At 40.3% G+C, this 20,065-nt stretch overlaps 1 protein-coding gene across 6 annotated transcripts in view; it reads left to right on the plus strand.

Moving 5' to 3' along the window:
* The window catches only part of LOC128696740 (uncharacterized), a 294,106-nt gene that overhangs the window by 166,095 nt on the left and 107,946 nt on the right, over nucleotides 1-20,065 (plus strand). For all 6 annotated transcript variants that reach the window (XR_011393202.1, XM_070094479.1, XM_070094481.1 and 3 more), the window contains 3 exons: nucleotides 731-958; nucleotides 6,076-6,176; nucleotides 8,828-8,854. Coding sequence is in view for 5 of the 6 variants with exons in the window: in XM_070094479.1 (XP_069950580.1) it covers nucleotides 731-958; nucleotides 6,076-6,176; nucleotides 8,828-8,854 (356 nt within the window). In the remaining variant the exon portion in view is untranslated. The remainder of the gene's footprint in view (nucleotides 1-730; nucleotides 959-6,075; nucleotides 6,177-8,827; nucleotides 8,855-20,065) is intronic.

Genomic DNA, 20,065 nt, shown 5'->3' on the forward strand with positions numbered 1-20,065 from the left:
TGTCAGTAACATAACACCTAGTTCCCACATTCTTTTTATGTAGCTCATTCTCTTCAGCTTATACACCAGTCTAGATGCTCTCATTTGTACTATGAAGTTTTACTTTGTTTTTACTAAATGAGGGGGTTCAGGAATGGGTTGCACACAAGAGGTAAAGAGTGCTTTGAATAATAATAATAATAATAATAATAATAATAATAATAATTTTTATTTCTACAATACATGTATGGTATATACAGACCATAGCTGATATCAGTGACATACTACTATATAGAAAGCCCCATGTTACACAGAGCATTTTGGGCAAATTAGGTCAGTTATCCTTCCTGGGTGAAATCGCTGGTGTGTAAATATAGCCAAGATTGCTAACTTCACGAGAGCATAATTCCATAAGTTTTCAATCAAATTTCATACTTTTGGTGTCATTACCATCAGGAAAAGATTCTCTATCATTTCATAAGAAAAATATTTTTTTTTTAAATTCTTCAACACTGAGAGCAAGTTTGTGAGCAGGGGTCTCGACAGTCAAAGGGTTAAAATCCATGTTCCTCTTTTATAGGTAAATATTTTAAGAAACAAATCAACTGTTGCATAATCACCTAATAGAGCAGCTTAGAAATTCTCAACATATTTCAACCTTTCCTAGCTGCAAAAATCTGAGTCCAAAAGTCTGTTTCTATTTCTCAGTTTTGTTTTATTAACTTATGTAATATTGCCTTATGTTCCACAGGTGAAGAGTTTGACTGTATTGCCAATTGGACCGAAGGCAGTACCTATTACCTGATTGGCAAGTTACGTGGGCCTTTTCTTTCTTTGGAAGAGCGTTACAGGTGCTTTACATACATACAAGAAAAAAATGAGAGCTATGTTTATCAAATGAGCCATAGGAATTCTGCAACATGTGGTGTGTTGGGGAAAAATTTCAATAAGGCATATAAAATCTTCAGCATTGTAGAAGGTAAGGAGGAACTATTATATTTCTTGAACTCCATTTACTATTTTTTTTTTAACAAGTTGGCCTTTTCCCACAGAGGCAGGGTGACCCAAAAAGAAAGAAAAACCCAAAAAGAAAAAAAAAACAAAAAGAAAGAAAAAACTTTCATTACTCAACACTTTCATCATCACTCAAACATAATCACTGTCTTTGCAGAGGCACTCAGAAATGACAATTTAGACATCCCTCTAAACTGCCAATATCCTAAACCCCTCCTTTAAAATGCAGGCACTGTACTTCCCATTTCCAGGACTCAAGTCTGGCTAACTGGTCTCCCTGAATCCCTTCACACAATACAGTGGACCCCCGCATACTGTACGCATCGCATAACGTTCAATCCGCATACCGCTCACTTTTATCGCAAAAATTTTGCCTCGCATACCGCTCAAAAACCTGCTCACCGCTCTTCGTCCGAGACGTGTCCAATGTGCACCCTTAGCCAGCCTCACATGTGCCGCCGGTGGCATTGTTTACCAGCCAGCCTCCGCGGTAACATCCAAGCATACAATCGGAACATTTCGTATTATTACAGTGTTTTTGGTGATTTTATCTGGAAAATAAGTGACCATGGGCCCCAAGAAAGCTTCTAGTGCCAACCCTACAGCAATAAGGGTGAGAATTACTATAGAGATGAAGAAAAAGATCATTGATAAGTATGAAAGTGGAGTGCGTGTCTCCGAGCTGGCCAGGTTGTATAATAAACCCCAATCAACCATCGCTACTATTGGTGGTACAGCTGCTGCTGCTGCTGTACCACCGTCAGCTGCTGCTGCTGCTGCTGCACTGTCAGCTGCTGCTGCTGCTGTAGCACCGTCAGCTGCTGCTGCTGCTGTACCACCGTCAGCTGCTGCTGCTGCTTTAGTACCATCTGCTGCTGCTGTAGCATTGTCTGCTGCTGCTGTAGCACTGTCAGCTGCTGCTGCTGTTGTACCACCGTCAGCTGCTGCTGCTGCTGTAGTACCGTCTGCTGCTGCTGTAGCATTGTCTGCTGCTGCTGTAGCACTGTCAGCTGCTGCTGCTGTTGTACCACCGTCAGCTGCTGCTGCTGCTGTAGTACCATCTGCTGCTGCTGTAGCATCGTCTGCTGCTGCTGTAGCATCGTCTGCTGCTGCTGTAGCACTGTCAGCTGCTGCTGCTGTTGTACCACCGTCAGCTGCTGCTGCTGTAGTACCGTCTGCTGCTGCTGTAGTACCGTCTGCTGCTGCTGTAGCATCGTCTGCTGCTGCTGTAGCACTGTCAGCTGCTGCTGCTGCTGCTGTAGCACTCAGCTGCTGCTGCTGTAGCACCGTTGTTGGTGTGGCTTATTGAGAATACCAAGAAACAATTAACCCCAGAGGATTTGCCACCCAGGATAACCCAAAAAAGTCAGTGTCATCGAAGACTGTCTAACTTATTTCCATTGGGGTCCTTAATCTTGTCTCCCAGGATGCAACCCACACCAGTCGACTAACACCCAGGTGAACAGGGAAAAATGCCTGGAACTAGTGCTCATATTGGTGAATTTAAAGCCAGCAAAGGTTGGTTTGAGAGATTTAAGAATCGTAGTGGCATACACAGTGTGATAAGGCCTGTTCTGGAAGAAAATGCCAAACAGGACCTACAGTACTCAGGAGGAAAAGGCACTCCCAGGACACAGTGTCTCATCAGTCATTGCTGCATCTTCAATAAAGGTAAGTGTCATTTATTCTTCATTTAGTAGAGTAGTACATGCACAATATATATTGTGCATGTACTACTCTACTATTGTGCATGTATCCTTCTCTTTGTGTGTAGGAAAATGTATATTTCATGTGATAAAATTTTTTTTTTCATACTTTTGGGTGTCTTGCACGGATTAATTTGATTTCCATTATTTCTTATGGGGAAAATTCATTCGCATACCGATCATTTCGCATAACAATCAGCCCTCTTGCACGGATTAAAGTCGCTATGCGGGGGTCCACTGTATTACCCTGCTTACACTCCAGCAGCTCGTCAGGTCCCAAAAACCATTTGTCTCCATTCATTTCTATCTAACACACTCACGTATACTTGCTGGAAGTCCAAGCCCCCCACAAAACTTCTTTTACCCCCTCCCCCAACCTTTTCGGAGATGACCCCTACTTCGCCTTCCTTCCCCAATAGATTTATACGCTCTCCAAGTCATTCTGCTTTGTTCCATTCACTTTAAATGACCAAACCACCTTAACAGCCCCTCTTCAGCCCTCTTTAGTAACTCCACACCTCCTAATTTTCACACTACGAATTCTCTGCATAATATTTACACCTCACATTGCCCTTAGACACGATGTCTCCAACCACCTCCTTGCTGCAGCATTTACAACCCATGCTTCACACCCATATCAGAGTGTTGGTACCACTATACTCTTGTACATTCCCTTCTTTGCTTCCATGGATAACGTTCTTTGTCTCCACAGATACCTCAACGAACCACTCACTTTTTTTCCTTCATCAGTTCTATGATTTACCTCATCCTTCATAAACCCATCTGCTGACAAGTCAACTCCCAAATATCTGAAAACATTCACTTCTTCCATATTCAAAACCTCCAATGTGATATCCAGTTTTTCTTTATCTAAATCGTTTGCTACCCTCATCACCTTACCCTTACCTATACTCCCTTTCAACTTTATACCTTTACACACCCTCCCAAACTCGTCCACTAACCTTTGCAACTTTTCTTTAGAATCCCTCAAAAGCCCAAAATCATCAGCAGAAACTAACTGTGTCAACTTCCATTTTGTATTTGATTCCCCGTAATTTAATCCCACCCCTCTCCCCAGTGCCCTAGCATTTACTTCTTTACAACCCCATTTATAAATATATTAAACAAACATAGTGACATTACACATCCCTGTTTAAGATTTACTTTTACTGGGAAATAGTCTCCCTCTCTCCTACACATCCTAACCTGAGCCTCACTATCCTCATAAAAACTCTTTACAGCAGTTAGTAAATTACTACCTATTCTATACACTTGCAACATCTGCCACATTGCTCCCCTATCCACTCTATCATATGCCTTTTCTAAATACGTAAATGCAATGAAAACTTCCCTACCTTTATCTAAATACTGTAGACATATATGCTTCAATGTAAACACCTGATCTACACATCCCCTACCCATTCTAAAGCCTCCTTGCTCATCTGCAATCCTGCTCTGTCTTACCTCTAATTCTTTCAATAATAACCCTACCATACATTTTACCTGATATATTCAGTAAACTTAGTCTCCTATTATTTTTACAGTCTCTTTTGTTCCCCTTCCCTTCATATAAAGGAATTATACAAGCTCTCTGCCAATCCCTAGGTACCTTCCCCTCTTTCATACATTTATTAAAGAAAAATACAAAAGCAATATATCTCCCCCTGCTTTTAATGTTTCTGTCATGATCCCATCTGTTCCAGCTCCTTTACCCCCTTTTATTCTACATAATGTCTCATGCACTTCCCCAACACTCATACCCTGCATTCTTCACTCCTTAAAGATGTTATACCTCCCTGGCCAGTGCATGAAATTACTGCCTCCCTTTCTTCATTGACATTTAAAAGTTCCTCAAAATATTCCCACCATCTACCCAATTCCTCTAGCTCCCCATCTACTAACTCCCCTACTCTGTATTTAACTGACAAATCCATTCATTCCCTAGGCTTTCTTAACTTGTTTATCTCACTCCAAATTTTTTTCTTATTCTCAGTAAAATTTCTTGACACTGCCTCTCTCACTCTATGATTTGCTCTCTTTTTGCACTCTCTCACCACTCTCTTCACCTTTCTTTTACTCTCCATATACTCTGCCCTTCTTATATCACTTCTACTTTGTAGAAACCTCTCATAAGTGACCTTTTTATCTTTTATTGCACCCTTTACCTCATCATTCCACCAATCATGCCTCTTTCCTCCTACACCCACTCTCCTATAGCCACAAACTTTTGCCCAACATCCTAATACTGTAGTGCATTTTTAAAACTATCCTATCCCTCTTCAACCCCTTCCTCCCCACTACCCATACTTGCACTAACCCATCTTTCTGCCAAAAGTTGCTTATATCTCACCCTGACTTTCTCCTCCCTTAGTTTATAAACTTTCACCTCTCTCTTACTTACTGTTGCCATTTTCCTTATGTCCCATCTGCCTCTTACTCTAACTGTAGCTACACCTAGATAATGATCCGATATATCCGTTGCTCCTCTATAAACATGTATATCTTGAAGCCTACTCATCAACCTTTTATCCACCGATACATAATCCTTAATCTAACAAACTACTTTCATTATATTCCTTTCATTATGTACCTCATATTACTGGCCAAGTCTCCCTCAGCCATAAGATGGTGGAGGGAGGGAGGGTGGGGTGTATTTTGAGGCTTCACAGATGGGAAGTGAATCTACCTCTATCACCAAACTTTCGGTAGCCTAAAAAATAGTTTCGCTGCTTATAAGATGCAGTTTATAGGACTTGTTTTAGTTTCAATGGCTCAGCATCGGACATAACTGGGAGAGCTACAGCCCACCCCACACCCCAAACTCCTGTCACTGACCTTCAGTTTATAGGACGCAGGGTGGTTTTTGAAAACATTTTATGAAAAAAGAAAAAATGCGTCTAATAAGCAGTGAAAGACAGTACATAAGTTTAAGAGCAAGCCTTACTGCTGCTGACTACTAATGGTAGTCAGCAGCAGTAATGTGCTGTGAATTAAAACAAGTGCATTTGAGTTATTGTTTTCTTGAATTCACTGAATTAATGTATGTAAATTTACTGAAACACAAGTGTTTGCTGCATGCACCTATATCATCAAGCAGTGGGTGCCTGCATTGGTATATTACTCAGAAAAGATGTACTTGGCATAGGAAACTGAGAAAGGAAAGCTACCTTTTTATATTTAAGTGAATCCCTAAACCCTTCCCCATGATGTCTCTTAAATACAAAATAATGAATGTATGATATAATAAATTTTTATAATAACTTTACTGGTTAATGAAATTTTTATATTAATGAACTGGAGCCTAATTATGCATTTCATAATTAAATATTTCATGAAAAATATTAATAACATGTATTGCTTTTTCTTTTCTTATTAGAGGCGCCATTATTATTAACTGGATCACAGGAAACTAATCTTACACTGCAGCCTTCTCAAGAAGTCAAACTAACATGTGAAGCATCAGTCCAGATAGACTTTGTAAGTACTATGAATATTATATATGAAAGAAGGAAAAGTATGATGGTAGAGATCGTGTGTACAGGCGGGCCCCACTTACACAGCAGGTTAAGTTCCAGGTTACTGCTGTAAAGCAAAAATCCCTGTAAAGTGATAAATAGCCTTTTTTCAATTTCAAATGCATATAAAAGCCTGATAACATGTTTACTATTATATATTAAGTGAGCAATATAACTAGGTCTAAAAAATATAGGCCTAGCTATAATCTGATTCTATCTTTAATGTCAATGAAAATAACTAATTTTACCTGTCCCCTAGTATATCTTCTTTTATTGTAACTGCTTTTACATAGTTAAGATACTTACCTGTTTTTAAATTTTCAATATAAATATTACATATCACAAGGACGTGTAACTGTATTTGTTTTTTTTTTTTTTTTTTTCAACAAGTCGGCCGTCTCCCACCGAGGCAGGGTGACCCAAAAAAGAAAGAAAATCCCCAAAAAGAAAATACTTTCATCATCATTCAACACTTTCACCACACTCGCACATTATCACTGTTTTTGCAGAGGTGCTCAGAATACAACAGTCTAGAAGCATAAACATATAAAGATACACAACATATCCCTCCAAACTGCCAATATCCCAAACCCCTCCTTTAAAGTGCAGGCATTGTACTTCCCATTTCCAGGACTCAAGTCCGACTATATGAAAATAACCGGTTTCCCTGAATCCCTTCACTAAATATTACCCTGCTCACACTCCAACAGATCGTCAGGTCCCAAGTACCATTCGTCTCCATTCACTCCTATCTAACACGCTCACGCACGCTTGCTGGAAGTCCAAGCCCCTTACCCACAAAACCTCCTTTACCCCCTCTCTCCAACCCTTTCGAGGACGACCCCTACCCCGCCTTCCTTCCCCTATAGATTTATATGCTTTCCATGTCATTCTACTGTGATCCATTCTCTCTAAATGACCAAACCACCTCAACAACCCCTCTTCTGCCCTCTGACTAATACTTTTATTAACTCCACACCTTCTCCTAATTTCCACACTCCGAATTTTCTGCATAATATTTACACCACACATTGCCCTTAAACAGGACATCTCCGCTGCCTCCAACCGTCTCCTCGCTGCTGCATTTACCACCCAAGCTTCACACCCATATAAGAGTGTTGGTACTACTATACTTTCATACATTCCCTTCTTTGCCTCCATAGATAACGTTTTTTGACTCCACATATACCTCAACGCACCACTCACCTTTTTTCCCTCATCAATTCTATGATTAACCTCATCCTTCATAAATCATAGAATTGATGAGGGAAAAAAGGTGAGTGGTGCGTTGAGGTATATGTGGAGTCAAAAAACGTTATCTATGGAGGCAAAGAAGGGAATGTATGAAAGTATAGTAGTACCAACACTCTTATATGGGTGTGAAGCTTGGGTGGTAAATGCAGCAGCGAGGAGACGGTTGGAGGCAGCGGAGATGTCCTGTTTAAGGGCAATGTGTGGTGTAAATATTATGCAGAAAATTCGGAGTGTGGAAATTAGGAGAAGGTGTGGAGTTAATAAAAGTATTAGTCAGAGGGCAGAAGAGGGGTTGTTGAGGTGGTTTGGTCATTTAGAGAGAATGGATCACAGTAGAATGACATGGAAAGCATATAAATCTATAGGGGAAGGAAGGCGGGGTAGGGGTCGTCCTCGAAAGGGTTGGAGAGAGGGGGTAAAGGAGGTTTTGTGGGTAAGGGGCTTGGACTTCCAGCAAGCGTGCGTGAGCGTGTTAGATAGGAGTGAATGGAGACGAATGGTACTTGGGACCTGACGATCTGTTGGAGTGTGAGCAGGGTAATATTTAGTGAAGGGATTCAGGGAAACCGGTTATTTTCATATAGTCGGACTTGAGTCCTGGAAATGGGAAGTACAATGCCTGCACTTTAAAGGAGGGGTTTGGGATACTGTATTTGTGTATACGTGAATAAACTTACTTACTGACTTACTTACAATGAGGGGTGAATATATATTTATTGTAGGAAGTCTGCATAAATGAAGAATGGGTATAATTGAAAACCGCTGCATTAGCGAAAAGTCATAAAGCGAAGCGCTGTAAAGTGGGGCACACCTGTATTGTCTTTGAATAAAGGGAAAGGGAAGAAGAAAGTACTTAAGAATTATAGGGTAGCAAATCTGTTGAGTATACAAGGTAAAGTGCATGTCAGAATCATCAGTGAAAGAGTTATGGTAGACAAAGTAGGATTATTCAAAGGAAGCATGCAGATTTAGGAATAAATGGTATGTGGCTCATATGTTTGCCATATATGGATCTAAAAAAGGCATGTGATAAAAGTAGATAGGACAGTGATGTAGCAGGTGTTGCAGATGTTTAGAATAGGTAGAATGTTGTTGAAAGTTGGAAAGATTTTTTGTAAGTAAAGTGAGACTCAGGTTAGGGTATGTAGGAGAGAGAGGGGAATATTGTCCAGTAAAAGTTGGTCTCAGATAGGAATGTATAATGTTGCCTCTCACTCACCTGCTTCAATATGTATTGGTTCTAGATTAGGATGGTTTCAAAACAGCATCTATTGTCAAATTGTAGAGCTCTGCCTAAGTGTTGTCTTCCTTCCTATTAATCGTAAAATGCCATTTCATAATCTTAATTTTTTTTTACAGGATGAGGTGTACTTCTTTAGAAAATATGTAAGTAGAAACCATTTTTAAGTGCATAATTAAATAAATAATTGACATTTTGTTTATGACAAATACAGTGGAACCCTAGTTTTCATGATTAATTCATTCCAGAAAGTTTGATGAAAACTGAATTGTACGAAAACTGAAGCAATATTTCCCATAGGAAATAATGTAAATACAATTAATCCATTCCAGACACCCAAAAAATTAACAAAAAATACATTTTATAGAGAATAACTATAGCTTTACATACAGAAAACAATAAGAAATAAATATAAATAACTAATGAAATGGATAAATGTACATTTAACATCACTTTTACCTTTATTTAAGACTCTTGTTGGCATATGGAAGACAGCGAGGAGGGGAGAGGGAGGAGGAGAGGTTATTGTTTGGAAGGGAAATCCCCCTCCATAGAGTCACTGAGCCCCTGTCACATAAAAAATCTGTCCAGAAAGGTCTGTTTAAGATTTGCCTAAAATAGGACAAGGCATTGTCATTGAACATGTTGCAGACATGACTTGCAATAGCTTTGTTAAGGTGATATTTCTCCACAAAACTCTGCAACTCATTCCACTTTGCACACATGTCCTTAATCACTGAAGAAGGTACATTCTTCCCTCTCTCTTCCTCCTCTTCTGAAGCAATTTCCTCAGCTGCAGTCTGTTGTTGTTCCAGGTGAAGGTCTTGCAGCTTTTCAGTGGTTAGCTCTTCCCTGTGGTCGTCCACGAACTCTTCCACATCCTGGCCACTCACATCCAACCCCATGGACTTCCCCAAAGACACAATAGATTCCACAATAGGCATAGGGTCCTCAGGGTAAGCCTCAAACCCTTCGAAATCCTTCTTGAGGACACATTCTGGCCCACACATTCTGTGTGGGCACGGGCAGGCGGATGCATTTGGTGCGGTGGACCATTGTCAACTCTACAAAAACAGAGTGGATGTACAAAAACAGACGAAATTTTGAAGAAAAAAGTCGTCGAAAACCGAATCCTACGAAAACCAGGGCATACGAAAACCAAGGTTCCACTGTAATGTGGAGTATTGAGAGCAATGTGTGGCTTAATTATTATGCAGAGAATTCATAGTTTGGAGATTAAGAGGTGCAGTTGCTTTAAAGTATTATTCAGAGGGCTGAGGAGGGGTTGTCAAGGTGGTTTGGTCATTCAGAGAGGACTAAGCAGAAGAGGATGAGTTAGAGGGTAGTGGAGGGAAGGAGGGGTAAGGGTCATCCTAGGAAAGGATGGAGGAAAGGGATGAAGGAGGTTTTTGTGTGCAAGAGGCTTGGACATACAGCAGGCATGTGTGATTGTGTTAGGAGTGATTGGAGACAAATGCTTTTTGGGGCTTGAGCTGTTGGAGTGTGACCAAGGTACAGTGGAACCCTGAGTTTAGAAGGCATCGATTATTGAACTCTGAGTTTTGACCGCTTTTTTCAAACCAATTTTGTCCTGATTATCGAACATGCCACGTCTTTCGAACCGCTGGGTACTGGACCTGTCCGCCAGCCCGCTCTGTCCGCGTCTCCGTGCAGGTGTCATGAGCTAGTCTGGCTTTGTTGATGCTTGAGTGAACACTAACCTGTGTGCTCATTCAAACATTTCATTATTAATTCGGATTGTAATAAAGTTGGTAGAATTACCGACAATATGTAAAGTAAAAGGACACAAGTGCAACTAATGTGACATTTATTGTGGCAACGTTTCGCTCTCCAGGAGCTTTATCAAGCCATTACAAACAATACATGGACACAGAGGGTATATAAAGGCTCAGAGTGAGGTGAATACTAGTGAGGTACCATTGCGATGTTCACTAGTGGTAGTAGTAGTAGTAGTAGTAGTGGTAGTGACAAAAGTAATACAATATGGTAGAGCAATTAATTCGTACATGAGTAAAAGGATAAAAGAAATTGTTGCTGGTGTGGATCAAGGATAAAGAGATGGCAGGTGATAGTGTTTTGGAGTAGATTATTTGTGAACAGGCAAGGAAGTTGCATGCCGATAGTGAATTTAAGGCCAGCAGAGGCTGGTTTGACAGATTTAAGAAGCATAGTGGCATACACAATGTTGTAAGGCATGGTGAGGCAGCCAGTTCAGACAAACGGATGGCTGTGTACAGGAATTTAAGGGGTATGTAGACACTGAAAATTTGAAACTCCAACAAGTGTTCAGTTGTGATGAAACAGGCCTGTTTTGGAAGAAAATGCCAAACAGGATCTACATTACTCAGGAGGAAAAGGCACTCCCAGGACACAAGCCTATTAAAGACAGGCTAACTCTTTTGTTCTGTGCTAATGCTAGTGGTGATTTTAAAGTGAAGCCTTTACTTGTGTATCACTCAGAAAATCCCAGAGTGTTTAAGAAAAACAATATCATTAAGAACAAGTTATGTGTCTTGTGGAAAGCAAATAATAAGGCATGGGTCACGAGGCAAATTTTCAAAGAGTGGTTCCATGAAGTGTTTGGCCCCAGTGTGAAAAAATACCTCCTGGAAAATAATTTGCCACTCCAGTGCCTCCTGTTAATGGACAGTGCTTCTGTACATCCTCCAAACTTGGTAGACCTACTGTCTAGGGACTATAGTTTCATCACAGTGAAGTTCTTGCCTCCTAACACCACTCCTCTTCTCCAGCCCATGGACCAACAGGTCATTTCTAACTTCAAAAAACTCTACATGAAAGCAGTGTTTCAAAAGTGCTTTGAAGTGACCTCGGACACTCAGTTGACCCTAAGAGTTCTGGAGGAGTCACTTCAATATCTACAGCTGCATAAGCCTTATAGGTAAGACTTGGGAGGGAGAGACTTCCAGGACTTTGAACTCTGCTTGGAGACAATTGTGGCCCCATTGTGTCGTCCAGAGGGATTTTGAAGGGTTTGAGGCTGACCCTGACCCTGCTGACCCTCTGCCTGTTGTGGAATGCATTATGGCACTGGGGAACACCCTGGAGCTGGAGGTGAGTGGAGAGGATGTGGAAGAGTTGGTGGATGACCATAGAGAAGAGCTAACCACTGAAGAGCTGGAAGAGCTTCATCTGGAACAGCATCAGACCACAGCTCAGGAACTTGCTTCAGAGGAGGAGGAAGAGGGAGTGGATGAGGTGCCTTCTTCACAGATTAAGGAGATTTGTGCTAAGTGAAATGATGTGCAAATGTTTGTGGAGAAGTAGCACCCTGAGCAAGCTGAAACAAGCATCTCTGCAACAAGTTCAATGATAGAGCCATGTCCCACTTCAGGAAAATCCTAAAGAGGCACCAGAAACAGAGGACTGTGGACAGTGATTTTGTGAGACAGGGGTCCAGTGACTCTCAAGCTGGTCCTAATACCGGTAAAAGACAAAGAAAGGAAGTAACTCCAGAGAAGGCTTTGATACCTAAAGTCCTTATGGAGGGAGATTCCCCTTCCAAACAATAACCCCAACACCCTCTCTCCTCCCTGTCTTCCAGATGCCATCACCAATCTTCAATAAAGGTAAGTAAATATGTTATTTATATGTACAGTACTATGTATGTTTGTTGTGTGTATGTAAAACTATAATGTAATCTCTATAAAATGTTTTTTTTTTATTTTTGTGAATATTTTTGGGTTTGTGAAACAGATTAATCATATTTCTATTATTTCTTATGGGAAATATTGGTTCAACTTTCGAACATTTCGACCTTAGGACTAGCTCCTGGAACGGATTAAGTTCAAAACTCAAAGTTCCACTGTAATATTTTTGTGAAGGATTCAGGGAAACTGGTCAGCAGGACTTGAATCCTGGAAGTACAATGCTTGCTTCTTCAAGGAGGTATTTGGGATAGTTGCTGTTTGGAGGGACATCTGAACTGCCATATCTTTGCACCTCTGGAAAGACAGTGATAGTATGTAATCATAATAATAATAATAATCTTTATTTCTACAAGTACATATACAGTGGAACCTCGGTTTTTGTATGCCATAGTCTGTATGTAAAACTATAGTTATTCTCCGTAAAATGTATTTTTTTGTAAATATTTTTGGGTGTTTGGAATGGATTAATTGGATTTACATTATTTCTTATGGGAAATATGAACAAAAAATACATTTTATTGAGAATAACTGTAGTTTTACATACAGACTAGGGCATATGAAAACCAAGGTTCTACTGTACAATGTATACAGGCCTAATTGACATCAGTGACATACTATTATATAGGAAGCCCGTTGTTATGCAGAGCATTTTGGGCAAATTAGCTTAATTTTGTCCCCAGGATGCAACCCACACCAGTCGACTAACATCCAGGTATCTATTTTCCTGCTAGATGTCTTAACCCTTTCAGGGTCCGTGCCGTAGTTCTACCGCTTTGAGTTGAGGGTCCAAACCATAGATCTATGCCATGAGCTCAGTTTACCCTGATAAGCTGTGAGTGGTAAATTTGGGCTTAGATATGAGAGATACATCTGTGTGGTACATGTGCATCACATAAAACAAATCCTGCAGCACACAGTGCATAATGAGAGAAAAAAACTGAGACTGTAATTTTCGATTACAACAGTGACTTTGCAGTGTTTTTTCGTATGTTTTTTATAGTTATATTTGCAATTTCTTGGTCTCATTTGATAGAATGGAAGATATATTACAGAAATAGAGATGATTTTGATTGGCTTTAGTACTGGAAATGGCTTGAAACTGAGCTCAAAGTAGCAGAAATGTTAAATTTTTGCTGATGTTCAAGAGTAAATAAATGACCTCAAACGTCTAATACACGCCAGCTGGTGGGTCCAATATATGTTTAAAACTGTGGTGATATTATTTATACAATTATTACAATGTTGCATAACAGTAAATCTTCTATTTTTTGGTTTGAATAAAAATTCATTATGTGAATAAAATAATCAAAATGGAATTCATTTGTAAAGCCTGAAAACGTAACTAATGCCTGTGTTTTTTATTCTGGACCCTACCTTGAAACTGGAATATTTTGAACTTTGCATTAAATTGGCTAAATTACCAATTTTCAATCACTTTATTTTGTAGTTGAAACAGTTGACTTGGCAATTTCTAGTGCTCAATCGATAGAATAGAAGTAATGCTAATGAAATAGCTAAGAATTTGGTCAAGTGAAATAATGTAACTGGCCTAAAAATAGGAGTCAAAGTTAGCAAAATTGCTGCTGTGTAAATATCGCTGACACGTCAAAATTCACAAGAGCATAATTTCATCAATTTTCCATCAAATTTCATACTTTTTGTTTTATTACCTTCAGAAAAATATTCTCTACCATTTCATAAGAAAAAAAATAACAAAATTTTTTGGGGAAAAATTCTTGGACCCTGGTGCGCACTTTGAAATTTGGCCTCTGGACCCTGAAAGGGTTAAGGAAACACATCCTAATGTTTCCACCCATACCGGATATCGATCCATGGACCTCAGTGTGTGAGCTTAGTGTGCTAGCAATTGAGCTGCAGGACATGATCATGAAAGTTTTTTTTTTTTGGGTCACTACCTCGGTGGGGAATGGCCAGTTTGTTAAAAAAAAATTATTTTGATTAGTTAGTTAAAGATTAGCCGGTATTCTCCCGGCCCGGGCCTTTTCCAAGTGGTGGCCCGGCCTTGGCTCCCTCTTTAGGGAGTGTCTGAGACCTAAGTCTCCCATGGGAGGAGGCACAAGTACCTCCTCATCTTTGGGACCAACTGTCCCCAGGCCTAGCCACAAGCTAGGCCTCTCTGGTCTGCCATCCTCGCCCCAAGGGGACAAATGGGAATGACAGTCTTGTGAGCTAAAGGCTCGGACTCAGGCACCTACCCTACCCTAGAAGGGTTAGGCATGGTATCGATCAATTATTTTGATGTAATTTACTTTCTTTACAGTTGTTTTTACTTTTGTAATTTATTTATTTTTTTAACACACTGGCTGTCTCCCACTGAGGCAGGGTGACCCATAAACAAAGAAAAATTTAAACCATCATTCACACTATCACTGTCTTTCCAGAGGTGTGCAGATACGGCAGTTCAGATATCATTCTAAACAGCAGATATTCCAAACCCCTCCTTTAAAGTGCTGGTATTGTATTTCCCACCTCCAGGATTCAATTCTTGCTAACCAATTTCCCTGAATCTCTTCACGAAATATTGCCCTGCTCACACTCCAACAGCTTGTCATGTTCCAAAAACCATTTGTCTCCACTCCTAGCATGCTCACACATGTGTACTGTATGTCTAAGCCCCTTGCACAGAAAACTTCTTTTACCCTCTCCCTCCATCCTTTTTTAGGATGACCCCCTACCCCTCCTTCCCTCCATTACAGATTTATACACCCTCCAAGTCATCCTATTTTTCTCCAACCTCTCAAAATGACCAAACCACCTCAACATCCCTTTCTCAGCTCTCTGAATAATACTTTTAGTAACTCCACAACTCCTGATTTCCACACTACGAATTCTCTGCATAATATTTACACCACGCATTGCCCTTAGACACTACTTCTCCACTGCCTCTAGCCTCCTTCTCACTGCAACACACAACCCATGCTTCACACCCATATAAGAGTGTTGGTACCACTATACTCTCGTACATTCCCGTCTTTGCCTCCATTCACCACACACCTTTTTTTTTATTAATTCTATGGTTTACCTTGTCCTTCATAAACCCATCTGCTGACAAGTTTACTCCCAAATATCTGAACATATTCACTTCTTCCATATTCAAAACCTCCAGTATGATGTCCAGTTTTTCTTTACCTGACTCGTTTGATACTCTTATCTATGTTCACTTTCAGCTTTCTTCTTTTATACACCCTCCCAAACTCGTCCACTAACCTTTACAACTTCTCTTCAGAATTTCCCCAAAATCACAGTATCAGCAGCAAAAAAGTAACTGTGTCAACTCCCATTTTGTATTTGTTTTCCCATAATTTAATCCCACCCCTGTCCTCAACATACTAACATTTACTTCTTTTATAACCCCTGTCTATAAGTATGTTTAAACAACCATGGTGATATTATGCATCTCTGTCTAAGACCTCCTTTTACTAAAAAGTAATCTCCCTCTCTCCTACACACCCTAACCTGAGCCTTACTATCCTCATAAAATGTCTTTACAGCATTTAGTAACTTACTATCTATTCCATACACTTGCAACATCTACCACATTGCTTCCCTATCCACCCTATCATATGCCTTTTCTAAATCCATAAAAGCAATGCAAACTTCCCTACCTTTATCTAAATATTGTTCAATTATATGTTTCAATGTAAACACTTGATCTACACATCCCTTACCCACTCTAAAGCCTCCTTGTTCATCTGTGATCTTGCTCTCCGTTTAATTCTAAGTCTTTCAATATTAACCCTACTATATACTTACCTGTTATACTGGGTAGGCTAATTACCCTATTATTTTTGCACTCTTTTGTCTCCCTTCTGTTTATATAAAGGAACTATGCATGCTTTCTGCCAGTCCCTAGGTATCTTCCTTTCTTTCATACATTTAAAGAACAAAAGTACCAACCACTCCAGAACTATATCCCCACCTGCTTTTAACATTTCTATCATGATCCCATCAGTTCCAGCTACTTTACCTCTTTTAATTCTACCCAGTGCCTCATGCACCTTCCCCATACTCACATCCAGCTCTTCTTCACTCCTAAAAGATGTTATGTACCTCCCTGGCCAGTGTATGAAATCACTGCCTCTCTCTCTTCATCAACATTTAACAATTCCTCAAAATATTCCTGCTATCTTCCCAGTACCTCCAACTCCCTATCTACTAACTCCCCTATTTTGTTTTGAACTGTCAAATCCATTTGTTCCCTAGGCTTTCTTAACCTATTTATCTCACTCCAAAACTTGTAATATACCCCTTAAACCTCATGTATTGTATACTCCATGTGTCTACCATCAGTGTATCATTTTAGACTTCTGTACATTTTTTAATGCATTAGCCATCTCCCACTGAGGTAGGGTGACCTAAAAAGGAAAAGAAAACTCCAGCCTCCTCCTCACTGCAATATTCACAACCCATGCTTCACACTCATATAAGTGTGTTAGTACCACTATACTCCTTTTTTGCCTCCATGGATAACTTTCTTTGTCTCCATAGATGCTTCAGTGCACCACTCACCATTCCCATTTGTTTTTATGCATGTAATTTTTGGGGGGTTATTTTTTTTTTATTATCACACTGGCCGATTCCCACCAAGGCAGGGTGGCCCGAAAAAGAAAAACTTTCACCATCATTCACTCCATCACTGTCTTGCCAGAAGGGTGCTTTACACTACAGTTTTTAAACTGCAACATTAACACCCCTCCTTCAGAGTGCAGGCACTGTACTTCCCATCTCCAGGACTCAAGTCCGGCCTGCCGATTTCCCTGAATCCCTTCATAAATGTTACTTTGCTCACACTCCAACAGCACGTCAAGTATTAAAAACCATTTGTCTCCATTCACTCCTATCAAACACGCTCACGCATGCCTGCTGGAAGTCCAAGCCCCTCGCACACAAAACCTCCTTTACCCCCTCCCTCCAACCTTTCCTAGGCCGACCCCTACCCCGCCTTCCTTCCACTACAGACTGATACACTCTTGAAGTCATTCTGTTTCGCTCCATTCTCTCTACATGTCTGAACCACCTCAACAACCCTTCCTCAGCCCTCTGGACAACAGTTTTGGTAATCCCGCACCTCCTCCTAACTTCCAAACTACGAATTCTCTGCATTATATTCACACCACACATTGCCCTCAGACATGACATCTCCACTGCCTCCAGCCTTCTCCTCGCTGCAACATTCATCACCCACGCTTCACACCCATATAAGAGCGTTGGTAAAACTATACTCTCATACATTCCCCTCTTTGCCTCCAAGGACAAAGTTCTTTGTCTCCACAGACTCCTAAGTGCACCACTCACTCTTTTTCCCTCATCAATTCTATGATTCACCTCATCTTTCATAGACCCATCCACTGACACGTCCACTCCCAAATATCTGAATATGTTCACCTCCTCCATACTCTCTCCCTCCAATCTGATATTCAATCTTTCATCACCTAATCTTTTTGTTATCCTCATTACCTTACTCTTTCCTGTATTCACCTTTAATTTTCTTCTTTTGCACACCCTACCAAATTCATCCACCAATCTCTGCATCTTCTCTTCAGAATCTCCCAAGAGCACAGTGTCATCAGCAAAGAGCAGCTGTGACAACTCCCACTTTGTGTGTGATTCTTTATCTTTTAACTCCACGCCTCTTGCCAAGACCCTCGCATTTACTTCTCTTACAACCCCATCTATAAATATATTAAACAACCACGGTGACATCACACATCCTTGTCTAAGGCCTACTTTTACTGGGAAAAAATTTCCCTCTTTCCTACATACTCTAACTTGAGCCTCACTATCCTCATAAAAACTCTTCACTGCTTTCAGTAACCTACCTCCTACACCATACACTTGCAACATCTGCCACATTGCCCCCCTATCCACCCTGTCATACGCCTTTTCCAAATCCATAAATGCCACAAAGATCTCTTTAGCCTTATCTAAATACTGTTCACTTATATGTTTCACTGTAAACACCTGCTCCACACACCCCCTACCTTTCCTAAAGCCTCCTTGTTCATCTGCTATCCTATTCTCCGTCTTACTCTTAATTCTTTCAATAAAAACTCTACCATACACTTTACCAGGTATACTCAACAGACTTATCCCCCTATAATTTTTGCACTCTCTTTTATCCCTTTTGCCTTTATACAAAGGAACTATGCATGCTCTCTGCCAATCCCTAGGTACCTTACCCTCTTCCATACATTTATTAAATAATTGCACCAACCACTCCAAAACTATATCCCCACCTGCTTTTAACATTTCTATCTTTATCCCATCAATCCCAGCTGCCTTACCCCCTTTCATTTTACCTACTGCCTCATGAACTTCCCCCACACTCACAACTGGCTCTTCCTCACTCCTACAAGATGTTATTCCTCCTTGCCCTATACACGAAATCACAGCTTCCCTATCTTCATCAACATTTAACAATTCCTCAAAATATTCCCTCCATCTTCCCAATACCTCTAACTCTCCATTTAATAACTTTCCTCTCCTATTTTTAACTGACAAATCCATTTGTTCTCTAGGCTTTCTTAACTTGTTAATCTCACTCCAAAACTTTTTCTTATTTTCAACAAAATTTGTTGATAACATCTCACCCACTCTCTCATTTGCTCTCTTTTTACATTGCTTCACCACTCTCTTAACCTCTCTCTTTTTCTCCATATACTCTTCCCTCCTTGCATCACTTCTACTTTGTAAAAACTTCTCATATGCTAACTTTTTCTCCCTTACTACTCTCTTTACATCATCATTCCACCAATCGCTCCTCTTCCCTCCTGCACCCACTTTCCTGTAACCACAAACTTCTGCTGAATACTCTAACACTACATTTTTAAACCTACCCCATACCTCTTCGACCCCATTGCCTATGCTCTCATTAGCCCATCTATCCTCCAATAGCTGTTTATATCTTACCCTAACTGCCTCCTCTTTTAGTTTATAAACCTTCACCTCTCTCTTCCCTGATGCTTCTATTCTCCTTGTATCCCATCTACCTTTTACTCTCAGTGTAGCTACAACTAGAAAGTGATCTGATATATCTGTGGCCCCTCTATAAACATGTACATCCTGAAGTCTACTCAACAGTTTTATCTACCAATGCATAATCCAACAAACTACTGTCATTTTGCCCTACATCATATCTTGTATACTTATTTATCCTCTTTTTCTTAAAATATGTATTACCTATAACTAAACCCCTTTCTATACAAAGTTCAATCAAAGGGCTCCCATTATCATTTACACCTGGCACCCCAAACTTACCTACCACACCCTCTCTAAAAGTTTCTCCTACTTTAGCATTCAGGTCCCCTACCACAATTACTCTCTCACTTGGTTCAAAGGCTCCTATACATTCACTTAACATCTCCCAAAATCTCTCTCTCTCCTCTGCATTCCTCTCTTCTCCAGGTGCATACACGCTTATTATGACCCACTTCTCGCATCCAACCTTTACTTTAATCCACATAATTCTTGAATTTACACATTCATATTCTCTTTTCTCCTTCCATAACTGATCATTTAACATTACTGCTACCCCTTCCTTTGCTCTAACTCTCTCAGATACTCCAGATTTAATCCCATTTATTTCCCCCCACTGAAACTCTCCTACCCCCTTCAGCTTTGTTTTGCTTAGGGCCAGGACATCCAACT

This window comes from Cherax quadricarinatus, chromosome 46 (assembly GCF_038502225.1).
Source record: "Cherax quadricarinatus isolate ZL_2023a chromosome 46, ASM3850222v1, whole genome shotgun sequence".
Taxonomy (NCBI): Eukaryota; Metazoa; Arthropoda; class Malacostraca; order Decapoda; family Parastacidae; genus Cherax; species Cherax quadricarinatus.